A 23,326-nucleotide genomic window follows, 5' to 3' on the forward strand; every position below is an offset into this window, starting at 1 on the left:
TTTCCTTTCCCTGCCAGATGTAGTTTTGCATTCTTGGCTCCTTGCCTGAGCTGTCTGTCTTCCATCCCCCATTGGTTCCATGTCACCATACATTATGTCAGTCTCTTCCCTGCCCCCTTGTTCCTGGTTCTCTGCCTACCTAGTTCCTATCTTCTTCTGTGCCCCAACTTTTTGTCTGTTTACTGGCTGTGGCCTAGGGGGTCTACCTTTTCAAAACAGAAAGGAGGGACACATGCCTCACCCCACACTACCACTGTGGCATGGGCAGAGCAGAGCAGAGCCGCTGGAGGGTGGGGGAAGATGAAGGCTGTCCGCTGCAGGTTCAGGGCTCCCTGCCCTGCTGCTCTCTCCTGGGAACCCTGCGTCGCCATGGCAAGGTGCCCCCTGCTCACTCGGCAGCAGTGGGGTGCACAGGTCTGTGCTACCACCCCCACTGCTGCTGGGGAGGCAGGGGACACCTTGCCATGGTGGTGCGGGGTTCCCAGTAGTGGCAGCACTGAGCCTCTCCACTGTCTCACACCGGGTCTTGCCTGCTGGGCCATGGAGCCCCTGTGGGAAGGACAGCAGGGCAAGGAGCCCTGAGCCTGCAGCAGGTAGCTTGCATCCTCCCTCACCCCACGCACAAATCTGGGGAGCATCTGCCCCACATGATCCCCTCCCCAGAAGTGTACTGGGTGGCAGGGAGTCAGCCAGTCCCCCTGCCACCCCCAGACAAGCAGCCCATGGCTCCATCCTGTTTCCTGGCTGGGCTCCGCAGTTGCACATTCATTCCTGCCCCAGCCCCAGGCTCCACATATCGTCCTGGCTGGGCAGTGCCCCCAGCCCCTGTCCCACTCCCTCCCTCATTGTGGTGGCCTCAGTCTGCTCCCTCCATCACCAAAGACTTACCTGCAGGGAGCATCTCTCCACCACTGCCAGGCTGTATTGCTAGCCATGTGCATTAGGCCTGTGCAAAATGGCTAGTATTCGCTTCGGATTCGGCTGATTCAGGGGACAGTGATTTGATCTGGTGATTCGAATCGCTGTCCTGAATCGAATCAGCTGAATCTGATTTGAAGATTCAGCTATTGCCAAATCTCTGAATCACACAGGTCCCATCCCCCACCTGCTTTCAGTGGCTGCCTTGCCCGCCCCAGCTCCTGGCTCTTTTGGAAAAAAAAAAAAAAAAGGCTGTACTCACAGGCTGTTGCCAGGTCAGGGGGATGATCCCCATTGCCCCCATGCTGCATGGGGGGCTCTGCCACACCCCCCCAACCCCTGCCTGCTCCTCCAGCCCACCCATGGCTGTACCACCCGTGCCAATTCCGGCCCTTTAATAAAAAAAAGAAAAGAAAAAAAAAAAAAGGCCAGACTCATGAGCTGCTGTTCAGCGGGGGGGTCGGGGGGGCAATCCCCACTTCCCTATGCCATGTAGGGGGCTCTGCATAGAAGCCACAAAGCTGCTGCAGGAGCTGGTGAGTGCGGGATGTTTTTTTTTTTGTTGGTTTTTCTTAAAGGAATGGAGCTGGGGCAGGTGGGGCAGCCATGGGGGGGCTCATGACAGAGCCTCCCACACAACGTAGGGCAGCAGGGATTGTCCCCCCACTGGGCAGCACCCGGTGAATGGGGCCTTTTTTTATTTAAAGGGCCGGGGGAACGGGTGGGGGTTGTGGGGGCTGGGGGAGCAGGCAAGGGGTGGGGTCTGGTGGGGGTCCCCCCAATGGTCCTTTCCCCCTTCTTCCAGTCCCACCTCCCCTGGCCACTACTTACCAGCTCAGAGTCCGTGTCCAGTTCCATGCTGCAGTGGGCGGGGTCTGCCTGAATCACCGAAGTTCTCTGAATCTTTTCCAAATTGATTTGGGGAGCTTCAAATTGATTCTGACCTTTTAACTGGTCCCCTGATTTGATTCAGATTCAGAGATTCCGCCACCAAATCGGGCTGAATCTCCTCCGAATCGAATCAGCACCCAAAACTTCGCACAGCCCTAATGTGCATGTACGTGTGCGTACACATGTGCATGTGGTGCCCCCTGTGTCCCGCTCCCCAAGCTCCAAGCATTCCTCTGAAGATCAGAACTCTGCCAGCCTGCATGGGGAAACCCACCATTTCCTGCGTTTTTCCACAGCAAATGGAAAACCTGGATCCATGCATGATACTGGGTATCTGGGATAAATGCTTTCCTGGAGTCATTCAGCTTGGGACTGTCCTTCCCAATTAGGTACAGGTGGTCACGCTACCCTAGCTCTGTTCCCCATCAGTTTCCCCTCAGCTTGTTGTCCAATTACAATGTTCCTTCTCATAAGAGTTGTATTTTTTTTTTAACAGGGACAATTTTTTTTAAAGCAACAAAACAATATATTTCTCCTACCTCATCCTTTTGGCCGAAAATTTCCAAAATTAGTCTGTGGGGCATACCAGACATAGAACATTTCAAACTAAGTAATGTGTTTTACAGGTTTGAGGAATTGAAAACAACTGATTGGAATGGGACTTGTTAGACAAACTGAGCAGTAGATAGCACTGTTAGTCCTGTTTATACTAGGTGGGGGGCAACCTAGTAATCACAGATGAAGTAAAAGCTAAAGTACTTAATGTTTTTTTCACCTTAGTTTTCACAGGCAAGGTCAGCTCCAAGACTACTGCACCTAGCAGCACAGTTTGGGGAGGAGGTGAGCAACCAACTGTGGCAAAAGAACAGGTTAGGAAAAGCTGGTTTTGAAAAGCTGGACATATACAAGCCCGTGGGGCTGGATGGGATGCACCCAAGGGTGCTAAGGGAATTAGATGATGTGATTGCAGAGCCACTGGCTGTCATCTTTGAAAACTCATGGAGATCAGAAGAGATCCAGCATTATTGGAAAAGGGCAAATATATAGCACCCATATTTGAGAGGGGGAAAAAGGAGGATCCAGGGAACTACAGACTGGTCAGCTTCACCGCCGTCCCTGGAAAAATCATGGAGCAGGTCCTTGAGAAATCCATTTCTACACACTTGGAGGAGAAGGTGATCAGGAACAGTCATCATGGATTCACCAAGGGCAAGTCATGCCTAATCAACCTAAGTGCCTTCTATGATGAGATGAATGGCTCTGTGGATGTGGGGAGACCAGTAGATGTAATATACCTTGACTTCACCAGGGCTTTTGATAGGGTCTCCCAAAGCATTCTTGCAAGCAAGCGAAGGAAATATGGGTTGGAAGAACAGTCTTGCAAGGTGGCTAGAAAACTGGCTATATCATTGGGCTCAGAGAATAGTAATCAATGGCTCTATGTCTAGTTGGCAGCTGGTATCAAGTGGACTGCTCCAGTGGTCAGTCCTGGGGCTAGTTTTGTTCAATGTCTTCATCAATGACCTGGAAGATGGCATAGAGTGCACCCTCAACAAGTTTGCAGACAACACCATGCTGAGGGGAGTAGAAGATATCCTGGAGGGGTACGGTTAGGATTAAGAGAGACTTGGACAAATTGAAGGATTGGGCCAAAGGAAATGTCATGTGGTTCAACAAATGCAAAGTCCTGCACTTAGGACAGAAGAATCCCATGCACTGCTACAGTCTGGGGACTGACTGGCTTGGCATCAGCTTTGCAGAAAAGGACTTGGGGGTTACAGTTGACAATAAGCTGGATAGGAGCCAACAGTATGCCCTTGTCGCCAAGAAGGCTAATGGCATGGTGGGCTGCATTGGTAGATGTGTTGCCAGCAGATTGAGGGAAGTGATTATTCCCTGCTATTCAGCACTAGCGAGGCCACATCTGGAGTACTTTGTCCAGTTTTGGGCCCCCCTCTACAGAAAGAATGTGAACAAATTAGATAGAGTCCAGCAGAGGACAACAAAAATGGTGAGGGGCTGAGTCACTTGACTTGAGGACAAACTGAGGGAACTTGGCTTATTTAGTTTAGAGAAGATAAGACTGAGAGGGAATTTAATAGTGGCCTTCAGCTACCAAGAAGATGGAGCTAGACTGTTCTCAGTTTTCACAGATGACAGAACAAGGAGCAATGGTTTCAAGTTGCAACAAGGGAAGTTTAGGTTAGATATTAGGGAAAACTTTCTCACTGGGAGGGTAGAAAAGACTGGAACAGGTCACCCAGAGAGGTAGTGGAATCTCTATCCCTGGAGGTTTTTAAGATCCGGCTAGATGGGATGATCAGTCTTGGCTGGGATGATTTAGTTGGGGATGGTTCTGCTTTGAACAGGGGATTGGACTAGATGACCTCCTGAGACCCCTTCCAACCCTAGTTTTCTATGATTCTACTCTGATTTTCTATGATTTTATGATTCTACTACCACCTCACTGACAGAAAATCAGCCAGCCAAGATTGATACTTTTTCCTTCAGAAATGTCTATATCTTCACTTTCTGTCAGGTTTAGCATTTGAGAAGCTTTCTCAGGAGAATCCTGGCAGTGGGCATTGAGGCCTTTCTAAAACAGTTTCATAATAGTTATTGTATTACTATCGTTGTATTGTGACAGAAGTCTATATCTCTGAGTAAATGGACTTTAAGCCTACTTCTGGGTTTGATGAACCTTTTTCTTCCTAGTTACCTACTTTGAGCCAAAGCTCTAGTTTGATTTCACACTTGCTACCAGGGCTGCACACTTAATATGGGGTTTACTCCGACAATTCACTGCTCTCTCCTTCACTGAATTTCCTTGGTTATTGCCTAATCTCCATCAGTATAACTCATTCCTTCATGTCCTCCATGTTTCCCCCTCAGTTTTCCTTTTTATTCTCTCCATAGTGTTTCCCTTCCCTATGCTGAGAGATGGTTGGGGGCCAAATGTGAGCACACAGGGACTTGTCTTTACTTACTGTCTCTTTTGTGCACCTTAGAGAGATACCAGGAAACATACACTGCCCATTTTCTCTTGCTCCATGTCTGCTAAATGCTGACAGTGAGGCTAAGTAACCATCTTAGGGACCATGAATAAACCCCAGTTAGCACACCCACAACAGCAAATGTAAATGTAAATCTGGATGCATGCTCAGTGCCTCTCTGGTGGCTACATCACCCCTACTGGGATTTGGTGTGTAGAGTGGGAACAAAGAGAGAGGGCATTTTTCATGGTTGCACTTCCATGTGTGGCATGTATACCTTATGTGACTTAAGTAAAGTGACTGACTAGCCTCTTCTTTACACTCTGATTTAGTTTGCATTTGTAAATTGCAGGTGCAAGCTAGCTACTCTAAGCTAATGTTTTTTGCATCTGGTAACAGTATTCACACACAACATTGCATTAATTTAAATTGGTTTAACGTAACAGAAATCTATCTAGCTTCTGTGTATAGACAAGAAGAGAGAAAGAAGCAGCGATAGGGATCAGGGCCAGTTTCATGCTGCTGGGAGAAGAGCCACTCAAAGCTTTTTCCTGATGGCTTTCTTGTGCTGGTGCACACACTTCTTGGGACACTGGCCAAAGAGTTGCTTTCCTGAGACCGTCTTGAAACAAACCAGAGGGACTGGCATCTATGGCTAAGATTGCTGTTGGAACTTTGTTCTCTTTAGTACCCTTATTCTGGTATAATTCCACTGATTTTAATAATGTTGTATTAGCAAATTCTACGTATGGCATTTTATTTGAATATGGGGGAAAAGCCCCTCATTTTATGTTTGCATGCAAGGAAACCTCATTAAATACATTGTCTATCATTAAATTGCTGCCAAAAGGAGAATGTATTCAGTAATGGAAACCAACTATGAAGCTGATTAAATGCAGCCAACATTGAGCAGGACTATAAAACACATGGTCCATTTTGGGCAAACATGCTTCTGGGAGCTTGCCACAAGGATAGATTTATACAGCCTATCTAAATAGGATATATGGTAGTGCCTACTGAGTACAGTACCTCTCAGCACCAACTGTTTTCCAACTCATGGTAAGCTACTCCATTGCATCATTTTGACTTCCTCTTCCCACAGCTGATTTGTTCCTTTCTTTCCCATTTTCAATGATTCTTGTTTTCTTCACTGGTCCTAAATGTCTGGCAAACATCACCAAACAGGGCCCCAAAAACTCACTCTGTCACATATGATTAATGTGGCCCTACCCTCCATGAGGTGGAGCTGGACCAGGCTGCCTTGTGCCTCATCTGCATGTACATTTTTGGAGGATCCCAAGACTCATGCCAAAACTCACAATTTTAGTCATGATTGGGTGCAAATTAGCACATGAATCCTTTGTGGTGGGTATCTGGAGTACACATGGAGCAGTGCTGAACCATGGCTTGAAATGCTGTTGACTTTGGTGGGGCTCAGCCCAATGAACTATATGGTAAATCATGAGCCTTTTGGCTTTGAACTGATATCATGCATAGTTGTACTATATATAAGTAAGTACAAAAGTGTTGCTTAAAAGTGTATTTATGGAGTACCTGTGCTAAAACTTTTAGCAGTTTAAGAAAAAAGGTATGTTACGTCATTTCTGTATTGTCTGTGGGTACTATATGCAAATTATTATATGTCTGTTTATTTTGATGTTAGTGTTTTCAAATGTGCTTTTCACTTGCATGTGCTCAGGGAGAACAGGGACAGATAGTAAAGAAAGGAAGAAGGAGCTGCAGGGGGAGGAAGTTGGGGGGCAGAGGACAAGGGGGATACCTGAACCCCCAGATTTATTTTCCCTACTGTAGCAGTGAGGGAGACATATTCAAGGTGAACTTCCAGTCATTAGATTTTATATCTAAAAAATTGTAACAAATTAATTTTTCCATATACAGAATCTAATTATTTTGGGGGCCGGCTTATATTCAGGCTCATCTTATTCAAGTAAATATGGTATTGACAATTGTATGTCAGTCTTGATTCCGTTGTGTGCTAAATGCCTTCAAATCCACTGAAGTTAAGAGGTAGGGAGGCTCAGCCTCTCATGAGTGGGATGTTTGCTTAATGCTGTACAAAGGTCAAAGTCTGCACTAAAAGGAGCCCATAATCACATATCTGTTGGACCAGTTGTACTACTCATTTCTAGCAACATACTATGTTCTTGTTCTCTAACCTGAAATGAAAGCAACCATCTGTTTTGTTACCACATACAGCCCTTATGTTCTTGGCTGTAATTCTCTTTATTTGCTCCCTTCCTTGGAAGATCTTTTGGTGGGAGATTCTTCTCAGCTATGGCTTAGCTCTGTATAGTAAAGTGTTAGCAATTAGTACAACAGGAGACACTGCTTGTCTGACTCCCGCTTGGAGAATCTTTGATACTTTTTCCTGTTATTTGGGACCTTTCTGAGGACAGGTTGGAGGAATAACCCTCTGTTGCTACAAAGCTTAAGACAGTCCAGGGTGGGTAAAGGTTTTCCTCATCCTAAAGAACCAGTGTCTGGAGCTGAAGAGCTTCAGAGTAGGTAGGAACACAGACAAGATATGAATGCCAGACAAAATAGCAGCAATAATGACAAATAACAGCCTGATAATTGGTTCCAGGAGTATGAACAAACACCTCACTAGTGTAAGATACCCTGCTCATTATAAAGTGATTATAATACCCCACCAATTATAAAATGAGTCAGTGCAAAACTTGTCTTAATATTTGCATAAAAAGACAATAATATTATGTACTTTTATGACTTTCCTACCCCAACTACTGAGATTAAAACAAATCAAAGCTTATTAATTTTGCTTAAAAGGCCAGATTTTGTTTGTTCCAAGGAAAAGTGAAAGTAGTGAAAGGAAGTTCATGTCTGAAAAGCTGGATGGTGCAAAGTAAGGCACATTCTGCAGTCCCATCCAATCCCTGCAGCATATGGTATTTGAGAGTGGGCTTGGTCAGCACATGTACTTCTTATCCCAGCTGGTTCATTGCCGTTGAACTTAAATGCTTGTGTTTCACTAGAGTAACAGGTGGTGTTTTTGTACCTGATCAAATGATAGTGCAAAAGGAAAGGTTCAGATACAGGACCTGCAAGTTTCCCAAGTAGACCTACACATAGGTACACAGATATAAGACAAGTAGACAGCTGTATTCATGTAAACACCCAATATGGTCAGATTGGAAACATGCAGGTTTATGTACTCAGTCAACCTGTTCCCCGTTTCACAGGTAGAGTTGGACCTGCATAATCTGCCTGCTTGGTGAATTTGCTATGCTTCTCTATTAAGATGGTATATGCTAATGCATTAATTTGGCCACACATCCAATTTTGCTCTGCACACAATCACCTCTGCAATGCTATGCTTTCGTGTGCTTTATATTCATTACTCTACAAATAGGTGAAACATCTTTTACAGTCTGAAACATGCTCAGCTGTTATTTCTCCAGTAATTAATGCCAGCATTTTCTTCATTGTAGTTGGTTAACAGGTTGTGCATCTGAGAACCCTGAACTACTGCTCAGACCTAAATAGCATCATTGTTTCTACTGTAATCCTTTGAGCATGACTCGCTTTTGAAAATGAAATATTTATTCTAAAATAGCTTGCTTAAATATGAGTTAATTAAAAAAGGAAAAAGCTCTTATATGCATGCACTATAGCTGCATTATTGTAAATCATATAAGATATATCATTTGTATATTATGTTTTATTTTTTTCTCAAATTGATACTTAGAAAATTTGGGTGCATCTTAAATTCAAGGGTGACTTATTTTTGAAAGAACATGGTATTCTTGGCAACAATCAGGTGTTATAATAAACTGTCCTCTTGGGAATTATGTACTTGCTTTGCAAAAGAGGAAAGCAATGGGGATATCATTTCATTTTATTTCCTTTTAGAACAACAGCAGCTAGATGTTATGGCAGTGAAATCTTTAGAAAGTATTGCCTATATATGAAGAAAACTGAAAAATTATACAAAAATATAAATAAAAATTTAGCACTTTTAAGTTCATTTGCAGAAACCTATGTTATACATACTCAAGGCCTTTCCTAGAAGGATGGGATGGCACCATATCCTGTTCTGTTCTGAACATCCAAATGGACAACAGGCACAATAGGTGGTGGCTGAGCAGTGCATTTGCCTTACAAGATATGCATGCATGGGTATGAATGACACTTGAATGCAACCAGACATGTTCTCCAATAACAGTTCTTTTAAACCATTATTTCTCTTTGAAAGTGGCTTTGTCCTGCCTCCTTTCCACAAGTGGAGACTGGCTGAAAAGTCCCCAGAAATTGTTATCTGTCACTAGTGACAGTAGCACTATCACCAGTGCTACTGTGGTAAGCATATTCCTGAAGGCTCAGTCACTAAATTGGTCTGTGGCCTGATGTGACTGCACAAGCTATTGCTCTCTTAATAGCTCTTCTCTTTGCTTTAAGTTTGCCTTAGATCTTTAATCAGTACTTATAGAGCAATTTGAAAGGATGGAAAACAATAACAGATAGTTTCAAAATAAAGAATACAGGCTTACTGCTACCTTGTGGCTTTATACCCATTTATTTTTAGGTAGAGCCATTTGATTTGTTATGGGGGAAACTCCTATGAACATACATATTCATATAATACTTTTAATAAAAAGTTTTGACATTTACACTACTTTACACTCATCAGATGATGCATCTGCCATTTAAAACTGGAGTTCTGTGTAGTTGCGGACATGGGGTTGATAGCCTTTACAGTGCTTTTGTAATGTATCTTAAAAAAAAAAAAGAAAGAAGCAAGATAATGTAGAAGAGTCTCCTGTGGAAAGTGTTCTTTGTCATCAGAGTGCTGAATCTCTTGCTGCTGGAGCTGAAAATTATTACTGATGTTTCAGCTGCAGGGTCTTGCATTGATACCAGTATGTCAGTAGGGGGGTCCACTAAATCACAGGATTCTCTGCTGGTGATTTACTGCTAGTGTCCTCTGGCACAAAGGAAGTGTAAGTAGTTTTGAGAATCAGGCTTTCCAAATGTTTGTGTGGGAGAATGGAATGGCACATGTTACCGAGTATAAGCACAGAAAGTTTCCTGGACAAGTTGGCAAGAATAAGGATTTTCACTTGAATGAATGATATTTGAGGTCCAAACCAAAACTCTTAACCGTGTAACACTTAACATTTTAATTTAGAATGTGAACATCCCTATCAAAAAAGACCCTCAGGTTTATACAGTCTCTTTGGGATTAGGGAAAACCCGTTGGTTACACAGTTCGCAAGTTTTTATGAAGATTAATTTAGTCCATGCGGTTTCATTGCCCTTTTAGCTTCTCCTTTGTTTCAGGTCTGCACATAAATAGCTTTGCTTTTGTAGTAGGTTTCACACTGTTCTAGTTACCATACAATATGATGACAATCAAAATTAGTATTCCAACTTGGTGAAGAAGTTGCAATAAATGTTTCTGCTATATCATAAGCAATCAGAAAAACACATAACATCGTTTTTTCTCTCTGACTGGGTGAATTTAAAAGCACCTCTAAAGCAAACACGAAGGCCCTCTTTATACTTAGGTTACAGTTATTATGCAATTAGCTGGTTAATTGTGAAATTAACTGAGACCAGCTACATGTGCAAAGTACCTATCATGCCATAAAAAGGTCCAACTAGCTATACTGTTAGTACACATTTTCATGGTTTAACTTTAAAGCTGCTTGCTTTCCAGGTTTAATTTGTACGTATAGCCAGGTCTGCCCTGGATGCTAGGAGCCCTGTCAGCTGACATGGCTCCCAACTTCAGGGGTGTACCATGTACAATTGGGGCTGGGAGTCCCACAGCTGAGGAGACTCTCAGCCCTGGCAGCGCCCAGCAGCTGGAGACTCTGGGTCCGGCAACTGTGGAGTGCTGCTATGATCTCCCAGCCCCAGGGATACATGGGGCACCCTGGTGCTGGGAGATCACAGCTGCTGCAATCTCCCAGCCATAGAAGCACCACACAGACCCCTGGGATTGTTGAGATCCCAGTGGAGCACCCCCACGGCTGGGAGATCAGAGCAGCTGTGATCTCCCAGCCCCAGCGTGTGTGTGGAGCCCTGTGCCTGGGAGATCATAGCAGGAGCTTGCTTCTTGCTGGTGCAGGAGGAGCATGGGATTGCGCTCCCTCTGCACCACCAATAAGGTGCAATGGGATCTAATGCACAATCCCACAAACATGCCTCCTGCCATGCATGTGTGACATGGCAGGAGGCGCGATTGTGTGGATCATGCATTGGATCCCATCGTGCCTTTACCTGCACTTGTAGAAGCGCCCTAACTTGTATGACTTCTCCAAATATTTCTGCCAGGACATGACTTCGAAATTCGCTCCTTATGAATGTTTGTGTCAGCAGAACTTGATCTCTAAAATACTGACAGAAAACAAGAGTCAAGGAACACAGAAAGGGTCAACTGAATTATTTAAAAATTTGAGTGAATATTAATAGAGAAATGAGTGCAGTACCTGTTGGCATCTAATTACTTGGTTAGTTGTGAATATCAGAATACATCTGACTACCTCTAAGTCTTGAAGAACAGAAAAATAGCTGAAGGGAGGCAGGAGTAAAGAGGAATACTTTAATTATGCCTTGTTCTGAGAGAGAAGAAAATGTAAATGATAAAGCTCCTAACACCTTGCTTATGTTGGCTGAATACAGAAACACTTCAGAGTAGTTCATACAAAACCAGGGGAAAATGAATTAAATTAAAAGGTGCGACCTTCAAAATTGACAAAAGAAAGCACTTATTCTCAGAAGTAGAATGTATTGCCACAAAAATAATTTATGCCAATAAATTAAGATTATAAAAGGGGGTGGATGTTTATAAGGATTTCAAAAGTATCCACTTTTATAATAATTACTGATATTTTTGGAAATGATATGAAATCTCCTGCTTCTGGGCCTAAATTAATCTGCTAAATCAGGATAAAACCTAAGGTGAAGAGGGGAGGATTATTCCTTATCTCTCTACTGCAGGGTTCTTTACCTTCCCTCAAAACATCTGGTACTGGCTGCTGTCAGATATGATGGTTGACTAGACAAGCCATTCTTCAGAAATGGAAATTCCTATGTTCATATGACGGGAACAGAGTTAAAAGAAAAACAAACAAACAAACAAGCCATAATAATGTGAATCAGCAACCCTACAAGGACACAACACAGCAAATTGAGGTTGAGCATAAACTTACTAATAGGGATTTAAAAGGCAATACATTAAAAAATAAAACATTCTGGTAATGGGAATCTAACGAAACTGTTAAAGGAACTAACCCCAGATTTAAGCCACTATCACTGAGGAGAATATGACCTAATAATTTAATGCTGTCATGTCATTCTGGCCAGAAGGTCAGTCATTCACAAGGCCGAAAAGGTGTCATACATCGGTCCTGTCTCATATAGCACTGGGCAAAACTATTTCTGTGACGAATGTACAGTATAATATACATTTCAGTGGAGGTTTTTTTCTACAGTAATGTGTTTGAATTTGCCAGAGTAAATATGGTTATGCTAATTACTGCTCTATTAATACAAGCCATATCATTTTCACATGGTGCTGATCATTTGTACATAATGAGTTTAGTATGTGCCAAGGCCATATCCAATTGCTGAGAGAGGGAGTAAAGGAGTGCAAGGTAAGTAGCAACAGCGGTGTTAGCACTCTTTCGGCAGACTAGATAGTGCGTAGAGAAGCACCGTGGACTTAAGGCCTTTTGTTAGTGTCATTGCACCACAATATACTCCAAATTAATTCTCTGGGATTACAGCACCTTTGTAAGACTGAGCCAAACAAAACACTAGTTAAAATTTTTGGTTAAATAATACATCAATAAATGAAATGGCTACTTTCAGAAAGCTGTCATATTACATCCAGGTTTAAAACCCTGCCTTTTGTGCTCTGCCTCATTTCTGTTCACGCTTCCATTTTCCTACCATGTGGAAGTGTCACTTAGAAGACAGTGGGTGACAAGTTTCATCTTGAGCTTGTTAACAGAGGAGCCTGCAATAATACAATTATCTGATGCATCCTGAGGTGTGGAATCAGCACATGAGCAGGTGCTAGAGCACAGCAATTAAGTGAAAGAAAGATGGCATTTTTTTAAATAGCAACAAGGAAGCTGTGAAGACTGTTATGGATATTCTCTGCAGAGCAGGTGAATAAGTAACTGGTTTAGAAATGTGCTTTTCTAACACTGGATTGGGAATGTGAGGCAGGAACCTGTTCAGTATGGGTCTATACCATTTTACTTCATGCCTTTTTTCGTCAGAGTTTTGAAACAAGTGTAGGATATTATTTACTCAGGGTAGATGAGTGGACACACTCCTCAATGTAGTTCTGCTGTTAATGCTAACCCTAACCCATAAAACAGTGATTCTTAACCAGGGTGTTGCATAATGTTAACGCTGTTAGGTGTGCAAACATGATTCACAGGATAAACCCATATATTTCAGCTAGAAATCTACAGTTATTAATTTTCTATACTAAAAAAAGCATAAAAAATAAGAATTGGCATTTTCCAAGGGGTGCGCTGTGTCTAACATGGGGTGCCTTGAATCTACAAGTTTGAGAACTGCTGCCATAAAGATTCTTTGTAAACTTCCTGAGGGCACTGGGTTTTTAGTGCCCACATTTGTTCAGTCTTCCATCTCCTTTCAGCAGTCTGGGTCAAGCATGGATATAAAGATGCATACAAAGGCAGCAAAAGCAAGTACAGCCTCAGTAAGGAGGATGCAGTTGTTTGTCATCTGTTGACTTTGACTGGGTGCTAGTAAAAAAAAAAAAAATGTGTTGCCACTCTTCACTTTCGTATGCACATGCTGTAGGCCTCTAGTGGGCACATCCAGACATGCAGGCACATGAGCTTGCAGCAGCTCAGATAAGAGTGGTACAAATTTGCTGGGGATTTTTGCCTCAGTGCATGTGCCTGGACATGCACTTTGGTGTGGGGCAGGTGGTGCTACTTGGAGCAAAAAAACCTTGTCCAGCTCCTCTTGGGCCTGCTGCCAGGGGGACCTAGAGCCTGGGGCTAGCACCTGTGCTGGCCCCAGCAGTATAAAAAGCTGCTGATGAGCAGCTCAGGGAGCTTCTGTGGTGCAGCCAGTTGGTATTTGGGGACACTAGCCCCTTGTGTCAGCTGGACTGCTGAAACAGCCCTAACTTAGAGTGGCCCCCACACCTTCTACCCACTGCAGCAGTCTGGCAGTGCAGACTGCTGCTGACCTGCTGCCACCTGTGACAGCATCCACTCCCGTGAACCTGTGGTCACATAGCTGCATGCCTGCCAGACCCGGATGGGGGTGCCCCTGCTTTGTCATCTGGGCAGCTATTGCCCAGAAGATGTACTTCTTGAGGTTGCCTGCTTGGAACTGTCAAATTGTCTCTTCTTGCCCCCAATTGGCCAAGAGGTCAGCCACCTCGTCTGCCCTCCAGCTGGATCCCCAGTGTTGGCTCTGGATAGGTTCCTCTGCATGGGTCTCACAACTTGGCTCACCAGCAGAGATCCTGGTGTTCCCTGTTTAAGAATTGCAAATCCTCTGATAAGAAACCCAAATTCTGTCATTAAAATACCCAAAATAGTGTTCTTCCACTATTAAAATGAAACGCCACTATACAGAGGGATCAGTTGGGCAGTGTTTTATTGATATATTTACAAGTTTAAAACAATTTGGAAGCCAGTGCCTTTATCATCATCATAAAATAAAATGCTTTGGCATTTATTTTGGGGGGGGGTTGTCATAGAAAAATCAGAGCTGCCCCTACTCCTTTTGCTCACAGATGGCCCACAGCCCCCCCCATGGGGGTCACAGCCCCCTTCCCCCCACAGGAGCCACAGCTCACCCCTGTCACAGCAGTGTCTGTGGGGCACTTGGGGCTTGCTGTGGCCAGAGCCCCCCTGTGGCGCAGCGCAACCCTGGCTGCCTTGGAGCCAGCACTGCCTCTGCTGTTTGTTGTGGGGCCAGCCTGGCTCATTGCGGCATGGCGCAGGGCCGTGTGCCTTCGGGCAGCTCTGGGCTACTTGGGCTGGAACCTGGGGCCCAGCCCCGCTCACAGGGACCACATGTCACGCTGGGCCAGGTCCTGCCTCCATGGGCCCCCTGCACAGTCAGACCGGGCGGATGCCATAGAGGTAGGATGCGGCCTGGCGCAACGCGCAGTCCCTGTGAATGGACTGGACCCCGGATGACGGCTCAAGCAGCCCGGAGCTGCCCAAAGGTGCACAGTCCTGCACCAGGCCCTGCTGGGCCAGGCCCACAAGAGGCAGCACAGGCAGCACTATCTCTGAGGCAGCCAGGGCCACGCTGTGCCGTGGTGGGGCTTTGGCCGCAGCGGGCCCTGAGCGCCCCACGGCCACTGCTGGACTGTGTTCCCTTTAATATATTTTGTAGTGTCTTGCCCTGTTTATATGGAAACTCTAGCAAATGAATTCAGGATAAAATTTTTAAAATCACCTAACATGCTTAAGACACTTTTGAAAATGTCATATAAGAATGTTATTTTCATTGAAAAACAATGGTTTCTGCACCTTTAAAAGTGTTCCCCTGAACCTATTTTCTGAGTATCACATTTAGCAGGACATGGCCTGGTCAGTAAGAACTCCCATAAGAGGATTGTTATTGGATATTTTTCACGTGTGTAGTGTATGAAATGTCTGCCATATATTAATGGCACATCAGTTTTACTGCAGTGAAACTGGAAGCAAGGGGAATAAACAAATAAATGTGATAGCTATGGGAAGCAAATCCTTTAAAGATTTTGTTTGACTAGTGCATCACTCCATTGATTAAGCAGGATGCAACAAGACAATTGTACTCTAAGCGGAAGCAAGGATTCCTGCAAAGATCGATAATTGTGCCCTGTCATATATAAACCCTTTCACAAAACCCGGAGGCAAACCTAATCCCTTCCTTTTGTTTCATCATTTATTTGCAAAAGCTAAATGTTCCAACCAAACAAAATGGACAGAAAAGATGGGGGAGGGAGGGAAGTCTTAGGAGGACATTTGTGTACACAAGTCTGACTGACAGAAACTGACAGAAATATAAATACCAAGACTGGGTAAAATAGCTGTAAATCTATCTCACATTCTCCACTTCGGGAAAACCAGTCAGAACAGGGCTCTTCAGGAAAGGGCTGCCATCAGCTCTTGCTGAGGGAGAAATTGGGACACAGCTCAGCACTATTTGTTTTCATGGAGGTTTAGATAATAAAACACAGAAGGCTGGAAAGAAAAGGGAATTTGATTTACTATGTTCAGGGCACACATTTTCTAAGGTCTTCAGACTTCAGCTGTCCCTGAATTTTTGCTGTTTCAAGATTTTTATTGCTTCTCTTTACAGATTTTCCATCTGGGTTGTCTGTTTGGGATGATAAAAGGTTCAGAAATGCCAGAAGCAAAGAAAAAGTGAATGGTTTGCAACAAGGAAACATAGTCCCCTCCCCACTTTTCCCCTCCTCTTCCCCCCCTCCCGCCCCCCAATTTCATTAATTTCTTCTGTCTCTGCTTGACAGGTGGAGAGTACAGATTCACAGATCTGAACTGAATCCACCGAAAGAAGTGGGGGAGAAACAAAACAAACACAGCACCAGACTGTACCAGAGCTTCAGCTCTATCTAGCAACATCACCACAGCAACCGGAAAATACAATTAAAAGACAAGTGGGGCTAAAGCGGAACAGATGAAGCTGCAGCTCCTTACCTTTGGACAGAAAGGATCAAAATAATTATGCAGAAGAGAAAAGGCTATTTAACTGATCCGGCCACACTGTGGAAAAGGGAAGTGTTCTTTCATTAATAGGAATGTGCCACAGGAAAGGGGAGTGCCATGAGATCTACTAAGGAGACTATCTCTGTGGTTGCATTTGTACCTGGTTTTGCACCCCTTCTGGGACTGAACTAGTTGGTATAGGCCTCTTGGGCCATCACGTATTGGATAGTGGGATTTTTTTTTCTACAGGGTGCACCTGGCACGAGAATTGAAAGATACTGCAGTTCTTGTTCAGAGACAGAGAAGGAAAGAGAGAGACTCTCTAGTCCTCCTCTTCTGCAATAGTCGGCTGTACCATGGGATGTAGGCAAAGCTCTGAGGAGAAAGAGGCAGCGAGGCGGTCCCGGAGGATTGACCGCCACCTGCGCTCTGAAAGCCAACGACAGCGACGTGAGATCAAGCTCTTACTCCTGGGTACTAGCAACTCTGGCAAAAGTACTATTGTCAAGCAAATGAAAATCATTCACAGTGGCGGCTTTAACTTGGAGGCTTGCAAGGAATATAAACCTCTGATCATCTATAATGCAATTGACTCTCTAACGCGTATCATTCGTGCTCTAGCCACCCTTAAGATAGAGTTCCACAATCCAGACAGAGCCTATGATGCTGTGCAGCTTTTTGCCCTGACAGGCCCAGCTGAAAGCAAAGGGGAAATTACTCCTGAGCTTCTAGGGGTCATGAAACGGCTCTGGGCAGACCCTGGTGTACAGGAGTGTTTCTGTCGTTCCAATGAGTACCACCTAGAGGATAATGCTGCATACTACTTGAATGACCTAGAAAGGATTGCAGCCCTGGACTATATTCCCACAGTGGAAGATATTCTGCGTTCTCGGGACATGACCACAGGGATTGTGGAAAATAAGTTTACCTTCAAAGAGCTGACTTTCAAAATGGTGGATGTGGGTGGGCAGAGGTCTGAGCGCAAAAAATGGATCCACTGTTTTGAGGGGGTTACAGCAATAATTTTCTGCGTGGAGCTGAGTGGGTACGACTTGAAGCTGTATGAGGATAACCAAACGGTGAGTACATCTTGCTCTTTTCTGTGTTTGCTTTATTTGTAATGAGTAATGTCTGAGGGCCCTACCCTGCTTGTCCTGGGCTCTGTGCATATGCATAAGTTGCCCAGCAGTATACACTGTATCCACAATCTTTTCTTTGTGCAGTCACTAAGCATGAAACAGCTTCCATTTTTAATGCTGTCAGCAGAAAGAGGAGGACTTCTTCAGCTGGCACAACAGTGCAAGATGTATGGGTTAAAAGTTTTAACTGAAAAGTTAGAAGAAAATGTTTGTTTATGCATTTGACAGCCTCTTGTTTGTAATCAGTTTCCCCCTATGGACTGTTTTGTTTTTGCTTAAACATCAATGGGAATACAGAAAACCTATGAAATGTTCCAGCAAATGTCCTTTTAAATGGCATGGAAATTGTCATGAGAAGTCTGTTTTGTGGATAATTTTGTTACACAGCTACTTTTCTACTCATTGTCTGATTCACAGCTATTCTTGTTGAGTTCTCTTTGATACTGCTTAGCACACAGATATAGTAACTATAGAAATGCATGCCACACTTTTGCATATAGAGCAACGTGTTTGCCTTTGCGCTCTGCTTGCTTGACTTGACCATGGGATGGTTTTATTTGAATTTTTTAATTTCTTTTATTATAGTCCTATAAAAGTACAAGCTGTTTAAGGAAAAAATGAATGTGTTCGAAAGACATGTAACAACTTAGCTCCCGGGTCTTTGGTGACCCATATTTCAGTTTTAAAACAGCTATCCATCAGGAGAAATTAAAATGAAACCCATGAAAATATGTCTGCTTATCCAATGGCACACCACCTTCCTACCAGTCCTTCACACATCTTCAGTTGCTTTGCTTTTGTGGAACTTTTTCACTGCAGGGCAGGCCCTGGAGCCCTGCAGAAGGCTGCATGTCCAGCTATTTCACAGTAGAAGCAGCTCCTCAGTGAAGCTGGGAAGGGACTTGTCTCAAGAGCGTGTTTGTGTACTAAGTTTAGAACCTAATTGAGATTCCAGGTTCTGTTTGTTCTCACGCCTTGCATTACAGTAAGCCGTCTTTAAGAAATCTTTTCTACCAGATTTAATTATCTGGCTTTGGTAGGTTCTTATGAAATCTGCTCCCCATGGAAATGCTTCACTACCCTTAACTGGTATAACCACATGTATAGTATGCTTGTTACATCTGAGATTTTCTAGAGAAGAGTGTAATGCTGTGGAGATGGTGTCCTAGCCATAGGTGACATGCTGCAAACTGATTCTGTAAGCTGTCTCAGCACAACACAGAAGCCCCTGCCCCCTCACCCCCCCCAACAGTTCCTGTTGCAGCTGGCACTGGTCACTCCCAGGGCCACTGCAGCGGGGGCTAGAGTGAGTGCAGACAAGCTGTGCCGTGCCGTGTGCTGCCCAGGGCTCCACTCGCTGCCGCTCCCCCCAGCCCCTGCTGTAGCGGCCTTGGGAGCAGCCAACACCAGCTGCCTGCACCACGGCTCGGAAGTTGGGGATGGGTGGAGCCCAGGCACAGGGGGACAGGCAGAGCATGGTGCAGCCCCGGGAATGGCATCCCTCCCCCCAGTCCTTCCCTAGTTCCAGTCTCACTTTCTCCCTTCCTCCCTCACCACCTGGGAACATATCCCAATCTGTTAATGCTGTCTGAAGCTCCAGTAGCTGTTTCGGCGGCCAAATCTCCAACTCTGAATTGGCCCAGTCAAATCCGGACAGTGATTTGAATCACCAAATCGAATCACTGCCCCTCGAATCCGCGAAATCTGAACTGAATACTTGTTGCTTTGCACAGGCCTAGTAACTGGCCACGTTATGTGCAGTGCTGCAAAATGTAGTGCTTTGTAGAAGTTCCTGCTTGAAACAGGAACATTTTTGTGGCACTACAGGTGGTGCAACTGTGATGCTACAGGGGCAATTATAATACTATAAATGTAACGGGTCCAAGGCCTACAGGGAATTCATGTTACTGTGAATCTTATTTATCTACAGGTCACATAATAAGTGAGGGTGAATTTGGGCTCTGTCTGACCCACAATGAGGAGCCATTAACATCTGTGTGACATTGCAGGGTTTCATAAGTACCAAAGTGAACGATGGGTGCATGTGACTCCACTGTGAAGTGGCAAGCAGAATTTACTGTATATAACTATCTAAACCCATCCCCTCAAGTTTATGCTATGCTCAAGTGCTACCGTATTTGGCATGGAGGTTCCAGGAAAAGGAATTAAAAGCAGAAACAGTCTTCTTAAACTGGTGCAGTCAGGGTGCTAAGTTTCTACTTATAAAGTTCACATACCTAGGACATGAATGAAAGTCATATGGTTTATGCTGACATTTGACTACCACCTCAAAACAAATTCTATCCAAATGACAGTGAGGAGAGAGATGAATAGCCTCATCCTTTTGGTGGGGTAGGGTGGAAGAGTTGGGACCCATACAGGATTTCTTGCAGGGTGTAGAGTTTATTTTCACTGATTTCCCTCGGCCCCCAAAAACTCCATTCTCTCTGTCTGTGGAGTGGATTTCCTCTGGCTCTTTCTGTCTCAGCCTGGTACTTTAGATCCAAACAATATCAGGGTTGATCAGTCAGTTATTATGCTAAATTCTGTGGCAGCCAAAAGCTATTTCACTTTTTAATGATGCATAAGCAAAAGCAAAGAAGACTTTTAACTTATTGTCTGGCAGTTCCTAGAATAATTGTAAAGGTTTGTTTTTCTTTTAATCTGAAACTGCTTCTTAATAGTAGTGTGCCACATATTGCATATACCATTTACCAGCTTGCTAAATGGAGGCCAGCTGTTTGAGTTGCCCGTCTAATGCCTTGGTTATTTACATGGCACCACTGACCACAGAACTGCGGTGCAGCTGCCCATTTTTGAGCAACCCATGTGATTGTTGGATATGGTTGGTGTGAGCTTTGTGAAGGAAACTGAGGCAAGGAAATGTCTGAAAGGCCAATGGCTGTAAAAATAATACCAAAAGACACTATTAATATGCTTCTTTAGCTTTCAGGGGGAAACTAAAATACAGTGTTGAAGAGGAGCTTGAAAAAGCAAGACACCAGTATTTATTTGGGAGGATGCCTCAAGTCTATACACAAAACAAACCTATCCTGCTTAGAAGCAGCACTTATACAACCTTATTTTGACGTTTTTGGAGAAACAAAAATCTGAACAGGTTTTGAAAAGCTCTATCAGTACAATATTGTCCATATCCATTAAGAGGATAGTTAGGTCAGTGCTGCCACTCCCCATGTAATGGGGAAAGGAGGTGAAGTGAAATCTATTATAATTATTGATACATTAAAGAAAAGAGCTACAATCACTCCTCATTAATACTTCAAAACTTTTCAGTGTTCCCCCCTCATTTTGTTGGAGTTTGCAGATATTTCTCCTATGAAAACAGATGAAGTGAAAAGGTCCAGAAGTGGAGCAAAGTTGCTGGGGAACAGTCAGTTAGGTTTGAGCAAAGACCACAGAATGTTTTCCTCAAACATTCACTTTCTTCAAACTTACTTTGACTGTTTAACCTCTTTCATGTTCACTTTTCATGATTCTTCCAGTAAAGAGCTTATTGTCAAAAGTAGGCACTTAAACTGAATTTTGAACATATTGCATAAATATTTCTATTAATAAATAAAATACAATATAAATAAAATCAAATATAAATAAAAAGTAGTGTACTACCAAGTAACAGTCTACAGACTAGGATGTTAGAGAATAATTGTTGAATAATTTTGAAGGAATTACCTACTGGACAACATGTGTCTAGAAAGTGTTCAAATTAACCAAATAAACATTTACTATTGTCATAGGGATGCAGATTATACAGTTCTAATATTCAGATCATTCTGGGAAGAAGCTCTCCCACCCCCAGAAAAAAAGCAATCAAAATTCAGATATGACAATAAAATTCACAAAATATATTGCACCCAAAATGCATTGTTTTATATCCAGTATGTTTAATCCAGATTTTTACGGGAATAGGGGAGTAGACAATATAGGGAGAGCCTTAGAAGATTTAATCAGCTAAAATCAGCTCCTTTGTACCCAACTGAAAAAGTCTAATCCTTTTCTCAACAATTTGAAACCAAAGGTAGTTTTGTAACTAAACCCTAGCTAGGAGGGAGGGAGGGAGGGACAGAGAGGGAGGAAAAAGTTTTTTTTTTCCTTCTGCTAGGAAGAAAAAACTCTACTGGGGAAATGTCTCCAGACAATGTCTTTTCACTGAACTCCCAAAACAAAGCATTTGAATGGCCATTGTACCCCTAATGACTCTCAAATAGATTAAATGTTCCAGTTCTTTCCTTTCAACCTTGGTTCCTTGAATGTGAGGATGACGTTTTGACACAGTGCCAAGTGATTTGTTAATTCTGTTAACATGAATTGGTAATTGATATTTTTTGCTGTATTGTAAAATCCCCTTTTTCATATTTAAGCTTGCATTAGATTTTCTTCAGATCTCCATGACACTTGATATGTGGCAAAAAGCTAATGTGGGCAGCTGCTCAACGTAGGAAAATCCCAGTAATAAACAGTAGCAACTTTGAGCCCAAATTCTTTAATACTATGTTTCTTTACTTGCAGAATGGCAAATCATTTTCTATTTATCATCATTTTATTTTGCTTCTGCCATATTTTAGTGATCATTCTCAAGGTGAAATATTTATTTGTGGCTGTGTGTCTTCCTGACCTCCATTATGTGATTCTCACTGGGAATTGGGATAGGAGTTCAATTTTCCTGGCAACGAATGAGAGTGAGAAAGTAAAGCCCAGACTGGTGTCCATAGAAACAGCCTGACTGGAGAGATGCTGTTGGCCTATGGGGGCAATTGAATGTACTGTATGAAATGGTACTTTTATGTAATGGAAAGAAAAATAGCGCTGTAAATTGTAGAAGACAATTAAACAGTAGTTTGTTACAAGCATTATGCAAGCATATTTATATATTGCTGTGCAATTTCAAAAGGATAAGCAGAAGTGTTAGATAGATCGGTTCATTCACAAACAGCTGGAACTAACATGGCTGGCAGAACATGTAATTATGTGAGTTGCTAGGTTAGTCTTTGGCAATAGTAATTCCAAAGGGAAAAGGAGCTAGTATGAGTTTCAGTTGTTGGTTATTTGCAAAATGACAAAACCTGAATTGGATAACTTGTCCAGATTGTTCACAGCATGGTTTAGATTAGAATAAGTGAAGGATAGAATCTGTTTCTAAGAGTCACTTTTCTCAGTTTATGTTCTCTTTTTCTCATGCATATTTTTGGGATCCTTCCCATAGTTAGGCAGGGTTTTTTTTTTCCTTTAGCCATTCCTTCAACATTCAGTGTTCACACTGAAAAGCTTTTACTGAAAACCCAAATGCTTCAGTGGGACACTCAAACTGGCACTTAGAGTAAATCTAATGACCCATTTTACACATGTACAGTACATGCCATTTTGATGTTTCCATTCAGTATCTGAGAATCAAGTTAGGTGCCCAAGTTAGAAAACACACATCTGTACAATCACAGTTTGAAATGCTTCAAAAGCGTTTGGAGTACTTCAAGTGTTATATCTGTCCAGGATCTAATATTTCCTTCTCTGAGGGGGAAATTTTAATGTACTTCCCTTTGTAAGCTTATTAGCTTTAAGATAACTTTATTCTGAAAAACTGCTGTTTAAAGGTGTCTTTGAAAATGTGGGTGACAGAAACACATTTTAGTAGTAGTTGGGTGATGCAGTTTTAGTTACG

At 43.2% G+C, this 23,326-nt stretch overlaps 2 protein-coding genes across 2 annotated transcripts in view; one reads left to right on the plus strand and one right to left on the minus strand.

Moving 5' to 3' along the window:
* The window catches only part of RSPH14 (radial spoke head 14 homolog), a 224,339-nt gene that overhangs the window by 50,133 nt on the left and 150,880 nt on the right, over window positions 1-23,326 (minus strand). The gene's annotated exons all lie outside the window — the stretch shown is intronic.
* Window positions 16,867-23,326, plus strand: part of GNAZ (G protein subunit alpha z) — a 127,303-nt gene continuing 120,843 nt past the window's right edge. Inside the window, exon 1 of the mRNA XM_090063205.1 lies at window positions 16,867-17,592. Within this exon, the coding sequence (XP_089919331.1) occupies window positions 16,870-17,592 (723 nt within the window). The 5' untranslated portion in view covers window positions 16,867-16,869. The remainder of the gene's footprint in view (window positions 17,593-23,326) is intronic.

The sequence above is a fragment of the Crocodylus siamensis genome, chromosome 9 (genome assembly GCF_052110815.1).
Source record: "Crocodylus siamensis isolate JL-2025a chromosome 9, ASM5211081v1, whole genome shotgun sequence".
NCBI lineage: Eukaryota > Metazoa > Chordata > Crocodylia > Crocodylidae > Crocodylus > Crocodylus siamensis.